At 46.0% G+C, this 8,331-nt stretch overlaps 1 protein-coding gene across 1 annotated transcript in view; it reads right to left on the reverse strand.

Annotated features, from left to right (window-relative positions):
* Positions 1–357: 357 nt before the first annotated feature.
* The window catches only part of CDHR3 (cadherin related family member 3), a 52,321-nt gene continuing 44,347 nt past the window's right edge, over positions 358–8,331 (reverse strand). Inside the window, exons 15-18 of the mRNA XM_077746973.1 lie at positions 5,972–5,985; positions 4,066–4,097; positions 2,522–2,570; positions 358–1,061 (exon numbers count right to left, since the gene is read on the reverse strand). Of these exons, the coding sequence (XP_077603099.1) occupies positions 760–1,061; positions 2,522–2,570; positions 4,066–4,097; positions 5,972–5,985 (397 nt within the window). The 3' untranslated portion in view covers positions 358–759. The remainder of the gene's footprint in view (positions 1,062–2,521; positions 2,571–4,065; positions 4,098–5,971; positions 5,986–8,331) is intronic.

Consider the following 8,331-nt stretch of genomic DNA (forward strand, 5'->3'; position numbering starts at 1 on the left):
TATATTCATCCATTTTCCCCCCACTGGTCTGCTTCTTTCAAAAAAGATTGGAGGTGACCTACAAGGATGTGTGGCTTTCATTGTATTTATCAGGGAAGCAATCTGAGTGATACTACACGAAGGGCAGCAACTGAGATGAAACCAGATGTGAGGGGAGCCCTCAGTATGCATGCCGGGAAGTGCTGAGCACTTCCTAAAGGGTGAAACGAAGGAAGCTTCCCGAAGGAAGTCACCAGGAAGAAGAAACACAGTTCCTCTTCCAATAGCCAACAGTTCATCTGATCAGAGGACAGAGACCCAAGAGAAGTTTCTCCTGTGCTGTCTCAGAGAAAGACAACTATACAATCAAGCCCCTGTCTAAAATTTTTTTAATCTTTATTTATTTTTGAAAGAGAGAGAGAGCGAGAGACAGAGTGTGAGTCAGAGAGGGGCACAGAAAGAGGGAGACACAGAATCCGAAGCAGGCTCCAGGCTCAGAGCTGTCAGCACAGAGCAGCTGCCAGGCTCAAACTCACAAATCGTGAGATCATGACCTGAGCCAAAGTCGGATGTTTAATGGACTGAGCCACCCAGGCGCCCGCCCCTGTCTGTTTTAAACATTCCATTTGGGACCCTGGATCTTCCAGTCCCTTCAGACCATGTTTTCACTCCTAAGGCACTTCCACACCCGCGCTCGTAGAATTGAGGGTGAAGTAGCCTCCCAGGACAATCAAGACCCCTTTGCTGAGCTGTACTGTGGGGCCCGCAACCAGGTACCTGTTACTTTCCCGGATGAAGTTTGGGGGAAGCCCTGCTCATGAGGGCTGTGTTTCTGCTCTTCGGGGTGCCAGGCTTGCCATCCTGCTTTCCAGAACCAGGCCTTGCATCCCCAGCCTGGGCTTTGCTGCTCGGCCCATCTTGCTCACTGGTGCTCCTGGCTGGCCGGGCCCCTTCCCCAGTGACAGGTCTACTTGGAGCAGCTCTGTGGGGGCTGGGCTCTTGCCATCTTGGCATTTGGGTTGAGGGATCTTTCCACTTTCTGGCTCCAGTTTTTGAGTTGAATTCATACACTGCCCCAGTAACTAGGGGGAAAAGTATACAACCACCATATAAACAAGGGAATTCAAATGCTTTCTGCCGCCACTTGCAGCCTGCTCAGTTCTTCTCTGGAGGGAAAGATGAAAGGCACTAGGAGGTGGGAATCATGGAGATGGAAAGCAGGCTCGAGAATGGCACAATCTGCTAGCGGCCCTTTCCATGAGCTTCGGGGCTCCGACCCCACAGGTAGCAAATAACTTCCCTCCCTGGATGGTGAGGCTCAGGACAGGCTCTTGTGTCTGAGACTAGAAATCTTGAATTCTGTGTTAGTTTTGGATACATTCAGTTCAGTTCTTAATGGGGTTACCCATTATGTTCTGAAGGGCTTGTTTTAAAAGCCCCCAGAATCCCAAATATAAAAAGGAAGTCCCCATGTAAGAAGGAAAGAGCTTTTTTAGTTATGTTAGGTTAGCAGAGATGTATAGACACAGACACCGAGTCTGGACTCTGTTGAGACGGGGCAAGGGTGTGCGCCATTTTTATTGTGGCAGAGTGGCAGACCCTAATTGGTGTGTTTATTCACATTAATTCCGTTGGCTCATTTCATTTTTCCCTCTTTTTTTTTTCCTTCTCTCAACCCACAAATGTAGGTAAGAGCCTTGGTCCTCCATGGCTTTTGCCCCAGAAGCTGGAGTTTCAGGCGATCCCCGGCTCTTTCCATTTCCCTGTGGTATGAGCGGCCTCTCGGCAGAGGATCCCACCAGCACTTATGCTAATGTGGGCGCATTATGGTAACAAGTACCTAATAATAGAGGGAAATTTAATTCCAGCAGCAGCAGCAGCCTCTCCTGGAGAGGAGCCATCCTTCTGAGAAGGACCGAGCCACTTGCATGTGAGAGTGGCAGGGAGCCAACACGCTTGCCTCCCGAGTTTGGTTTCCTTCCCTTTATTCACATCTATAATTGAGCCTTTGTAAGCGAAGGGATGTGTGTAAAGGAGCTAAATTTGGAGCCGATTTCATGGGGGTGATGGGAGTTCTGGAGGCCAGCTTTACCTTATGTTCATCTTGCCGACCAAGAAGAAATTCTTGGCCCTGATTTACGGGAAAAAAGGAGCCAAGTCTGCCATTTCTCCCTATCTCTTGCTACCAATAGGATGGTGTTAGGAGCATTCAGAAAGGGTTGGGGGAGGAAGTTGAGCTCCAAAGGTCAGACAGAATTCACCAATCCCCTGAATTGACTTGTGATTTGGTAAGGGAGGTGAGAGAGGGCAGGAGATGTTAGGTGGAAACCTTCTGAGGCCTCATGCACGGTCATGTGCTTGAGCGCCTGCCAGCCAGCTCTGCTCAGAGGTGAGCTCATGCAGTGCTGCAGGAAGGGTCAGGCAACATAACCAAATGGATGGACCAAATAAGTTGAGGGCAGGAAATTGGATGGGGTCCGCCCTGACTCCACCAACCTGGAATATGAAAAACACCTTTTGGATGGCATTGCCAATTAATTACCTGGGTCAATGGCTTCTCCATCAAAGACAGAGTTCATCTGGACTGTTTCCTAAAGAGAAGAAAGAGACAGCTTCAAGCACAACCCTACACTCCTCCCCCAGGGATGGGTCACTCATCCTCACAGCCTGTGTTCCTTACCCAGGGCCTTCTTGACACTGGTCTATTTGATAGGCGCCATGCTAAATGCTGAGGACACAGCGGCAAACACGACAAGCGTGGTTACTGCCTGCACAAGGCTTGCAATCAGTAGGTGCCATTGACAACAGGTGGATGATATAGAGTGATAAGGTCACCGGTGGGAATACGGAACTGAGGCAAAAATTCTGGTGCCCTGGATTATCTTCCTCATTGTGCGGATCATTCCCTAAATTTATGAGTCCTGGATCATAACAAAATCTTATTATCAGGGGGTGAGGGAGACTTGGGGGGTCACCTTCAAGTTCTGTCACTTCCCAGTGGGCAGATTAGGTTCAGTAAAGAAAAACAAGGAAGGGGGCACCCGGGTGGCTCAGTTGGTTAAGCATCAGACTCTCGATTTCAGCTCAGGTAATGATCTCACGGTTTGTGGGTTCGAGCCTGCATTGGGCTCAGTACTGCTGGTGTGGAGGCTGCTTGGAATATTCTCTCTCTCTCCCTCTCAAAATAAATTAAAAATCTTTTTAAAAAATAGGGGCATCTGGGTGGCTGAGTCGGTTAAGCTTCTGACTTCAGCTCAGGTCATGATCTCATGGCTCATGGATTTGAGCCCTGCTTTGGGTTCTGTGCTGACAGATGTGAGCCTGGAGCCTGCTTCAGAATCTATGTCTCCCTCTCTCTGCCCCTCGCATGCTCATGCTCTGTCTCTTCTCTCTCAAAAATAAATAAACGTTAAAAATTTTTAATTAAAATAAATGAGCTAAAATTTTTTAAAATAATAAATAAATAAATAAATAAATAAATAAGAGAAACAAGAAGGTAAGGGTAGGGGAAACTCTCCAGCTATCTTGTATCATTTTGCAATTGTGTGACTCTAAAAGTTTTCAAAATATTTCCCCACCTGCAATCTCAGAGCAAGTGTTCTTGCTCCCATTTTACAGATGACGGATTTAAAGCTTAAAGAGGCCAGGAGAGTCTGTATGATCATACTGACAGGCGCACAGAGCCAGGCCCTAGCCCCAGCGATGGTCTGCCTCCAACACTTTTCCTCAAGGTTGTGGAACAGCAAAGAAAAAAATAAATCCCATGGAAGGCTGAAGCTCCAGTTCTGGTCTTTAAGCTCTTCTCCCCCAACTCAGTCTCCTGGAGAGCTGGTATAGATAATAAACACCACTATTCAATATTTATGAAATCCAGTTCTTCTGCAAATATATCAGCAGACAGGTTCAGTGGAGGGAACAAATTCTATCAGGAGCTCGTCACACAGCAATCTGTTCCAGTGGCCAAATACAAGCATCTCCCTGAATGATAAACACCCCCTGAGGCTGTGGCAGGGTCTGCCTGAGAGAGGACGGGAGTGTCCCAGCACATATCACCCAAGCCAGGTGCCCCATGGCCAGTACACTTACCACCAAACCTCCTCTCTTTGTATTCTTCATTTCTGCAGGGAATAGAACAGACAGAAGTGAAGGTTCTTGGATGCTAAATTGACCTTAACATTCTATTTCCACAATGGGATTTCTCTTAAACAGGCTTTGAACTTAGTATTGCAGATACAAGGAACTCTCTGTAGACATGTTTATTGACAGCTTTCTAGCTTCTCAGAAACACACACACACACACACACACACACCACAATGATAATACACAGAATTTTAAAAAAATATTTTACTCTTTTCCCAACTTACTGCTATTCCTGGACCTGGGAAATTAGCCTTTTAATGAAAGATCGGAAAGATCTGGTTGAGACATTTGTTCATCATGTGGGGATTCTTTGCATCCATTCCCTATGCCCTTAAAAAAAAGTACCTACAGTGGTGGTGACAGTTTGTGAAGATCTCATTAGAATCATTTCATTTGATATGATCAATAACCATTATAATCAGATTTCCAACCCTGCTTAGACATGCCTTATGCTTGTCAGAGGCGCCTGCCTATGGATTGAGTGATTAAAGCAATCTTTTTTTTAAAAAACCCACTTTCCTGGGGCGCCTGGATGGCTCAGTTGGTTAAGACGCCAACTCTTTTTTTTTTTTTTTAATTTTTTAAAATGTTTTATTTATTTCTAGGAGAGAGAGAGACAGCGTGAGCAGGGGAGGGTCAGAGAGAGAGGGAGTCACAGACTCTGAAATAGGCTCCAGGCTCTGAGCTGGCAGTCAGCACAGAGCCCGACACGGGGCTAGAACCCATGAACCGCGAGACCGTGACCTAAGCGAAAGTCGGACGGTTAACCGACTAAGCCACCCAGGCGCCCCAAGCCTCCAACTCTTGATTTCAGCTCAGGTCATGATCCCAGGGTTGTGGGATTGAGCCTTGAATTGAGCCTGCTTAAGATTCTCCCCCCCTTCGCTAAAACAACAACAACAACAACAACACACACACACACTTTCCAATTCTCTGTCCTGTCTCTCCTGATATCCTGGATGCCCCTTGAGGCAGCAGCTTTCGGGGCTGGGTGCTGACGTCCCCTCAGGGTTGGAGTTATGCAGATGGACCTTGCTCAACTCATCCCAAGTCCCAGCTCTCCCCGCCCATCTGACTGCACCCAGCCCCCCTTTCTAATAAGCCTGACCCAAATAACTTGTGGAAATCACCAAACCCATTACAATCTGAGCATAAAGTGTCCTTTGTTCTTGAAAAAGAGTCATCTGTCCAGTACAGAGCACTGGCTGTCCTCAAGAGGGGCCCACGCATCCACATGCAGCAGCAAGTAGCTACTTGTCTGGGTTTAACTCACAGAGAATTCTTCACTCCTGTCCCGCTGGAGGGAACAGACTTATAGGTGCTTAAGTTCAGCTTATTGGAGGCAACTCTGGGTAGGGAACAGGCAGGACTAAAATGAGAGATCTGAGGGGCACCTGGGTGTCTTGGTCGGTTAAGCACCTGATTCTTGATTTCGGCTCAGGTAATGATCTTACAGTTCATGAGATGGAGCCCTGTGTTGGGCTCTGAGCTGACAGCACAGAACCTGCTTGGGATTGTCTCTCTTCCTCTCTCTCCATCCCTCCCTTGCTTGTGTTCTCTCTCTCTCTCCCTCTCTCTTTTTCTCTCAAAATACATAAATAAACATTTAAAAAATAAAATCACATGAGAGATCTGATGTACTAATGGCACTATGCACCCGGCCCTTCCCTTTCTCCAGCTACATCTGACCTCTGTTTCCTTTCACCCACTGATGGTGTGGCTGAAAACCCATCAAGACAGAACTGCACCCTGATTCTCTGCCAAATTGGAACCCTTTTACTTAGCACACAGAGCAAGCAAAAATCAACAATAGAAAGAGCAAGAAACAGAAGGAATAAGTGTGGTACGTACCTCCTTTCTTCACCCTACAGAGGGAAGAAAAGGGAGGGACAAGAATTAACCTAAGAGTAATCTGCCCTGGTGCAGACATGATAACTTGGGGCCTCTGGGGGACTGTGTTTCCTTGGGATTCAGGGACTAATTAAAAGAGGGGCCAGGCATGAGCACTAAAATGAAGGTCGGGGTCCTACCCCTGGTGCGAACAGGGCAGCTCCATCACCGTTGGTTGGGGACTAAAGAGGTTCCAGGAGTTTGATCAAAGTTTGAAAACTATTGCTTTATAGACCATCAGGGGATATAGTTCCTCTGATAGCACAGGTGAGGGCATGACCAGCCTGCCTGGAAATCTCCCTGCCTCCTTTTTCTCCCCAGCATCCTGCTTAAGCAGAAGGCTTGGCTCACAGCAGGAAGCCTCAAGGGCTGACAACTAAACCCTATTTTCCTAAAACATGAAGACCTAGGCGTGGATGCTGAGCACCTTCCCATGATATCCTTGGGTTCCATAATTGTGTGACTCTAATATTTTTAAATATAATTCATTGTCAAGTTGGCCAACATACAGTGTGTACAGTGTGCTCTCAGTTTTGGGAGTGGATTCTCGTGATTTATTGCTTCCATACAACACCCAGTGCTCATATCCACAAGTGCCCTCCTCAATGCCCATCACCCATTTCCCTCTCTCCCCCACCCCCCCCAACAACCCTCAGTTTGTTCTCTATATTTAAGAGTCTCTTATGGTTTGCCTCCTTTCCTCTCTGTAACTATTTTTTCTCCTTCTCTTCCCCCATGGTCTTCTGTTAAGTTTCTTAAGTTCCACATATGAGTGAAAACATATATCTGTCTATCTCTGACTGACTTATTTCACTCAGTATAATGCCCTCCAGTTCCATCCACATTGCTGCAAATGGTAGGATTTCATTCTTTCTCATTGCCAAGTAGTATTCCATTGTATATATAAACCACATCTTCTTGATCCATTCATCAGTGGATGGACATTTGGGCTCCTTTCACGATTTGGCTATTGTTGAAAGGGCTGCTATAAACATTGGGGCACATGTGTCCCTATGAATCAGCACTCCTGTATTCTTTGGATCAATTCCTAGCAGTGCTATTGCTGGGTCTGTGACTCTAATTTTATTCTTTGCTGTTGGATAAACGTTGGCAGCCACAGGGTGCAACGAATTTCCAGAGAGCCCAGGCCTGAGTCTGTGTTACTAGCTACTTTTTCCTTTTTACGTCAACCGTGTTGAAAACAGTTCCCATTTAGAATGTAAGTTAAGGCAACCAGGTTCAAGGTATATTTAGCCATAAATTGCTTGAGAGTTGCAGTGTCTACTGGATGACTCCCTTTAAGAACTTCTGCCCAAATCCTGTTACGGAGCACCACCATCCTTACAAGCTTAAGTGTCACTCTTTTGGAGTTATTTTTCTCTCCCAAATCAATTTGTGAGTAGAGCCAAAACAGAAATGCCTCTCTTAATTTCAGCAGATGCTCAAGGATTTATTACCTTGAAGTCAAGGTTGCCAATAGCAACAAACTTCCCCAATAAATATGGCAAAATGCAGTGCACATCTTTATGCTAATGCCTTATACTTTGGTATAGTCTTTCAATCTGTAGGTTTTACATGATTTGACAGTACTAGTGAATCTTCAAAATACCTTTAAAAGGTATATGAAATCTTATCACCCCCTCTTTTTTGCCAAAACTCAGATTCTGACCCCCCACAGAGAGTTGAGCATGGAGCTGAACTTGGGAGTCTAGAATCCTGAGCTCACTGGGACTCAGCCACAAAAAATAACACAACAAGACTTAAAAAAAAAAAAACTATATTAAGTATAGGAACGGTGCTAAGTGCTTTGGTTTTGCTCATTTGATTATTTAGTCCTCAGATAAGAAACTGAGATTCACAGGGGTTGTCTCTTGTTAAAAGCCCAGATCTGAACCAGGCTTTGTCTCTCTCCAAAGCCCAGGCTCAGAACCATCATGCTATCATTGCAGGAGCTTCTGAGACTCAAGAAATTGAGTCTGGAGAAGCTTGGAACAATGGAGAGCTCTCCCTGATGTCTCACTTCAGCCAGTATGAGACATTCCATGGAGTACACGGTGAGAAGCAGGTTAGTGAGCAGGAGGCAGCAGGAGGGAACAGGAGGGAGGGGAAGCAGGCCTCCACTGACAGCCCTTGAGAGTGAGAGATTGGGGTCACGTTCGAAAGAACAATGATTATTTAGTCACATAAAGCCCAGCGAGTCACTGGAGCCAAGAGCTTAATTCCCTTATCAGTTTTCTGTGCTTCCTCTAATTCCATCCATCCTTTCAATATTCTACAAATAATAGCACAGTATATTCTATCACTACTCACAACCAGGCATT

Source organism: Crocuta crocuta, unplaced genomic scaffold (genome assembly GCF_008692635.1).
Source record: "Crocuta crocuta isolate KB4526 unplaced genomic scaffold, BGI_CrCroc_1.0 scaffold396, whole genome shotgun sequence".
NCBI classification, from domain to species: Eukaryota; Metazoa; Chordata; class Mammalia; order Carnivora; family Hyaenidae; genus Crocuta; species Crocuta crocuta.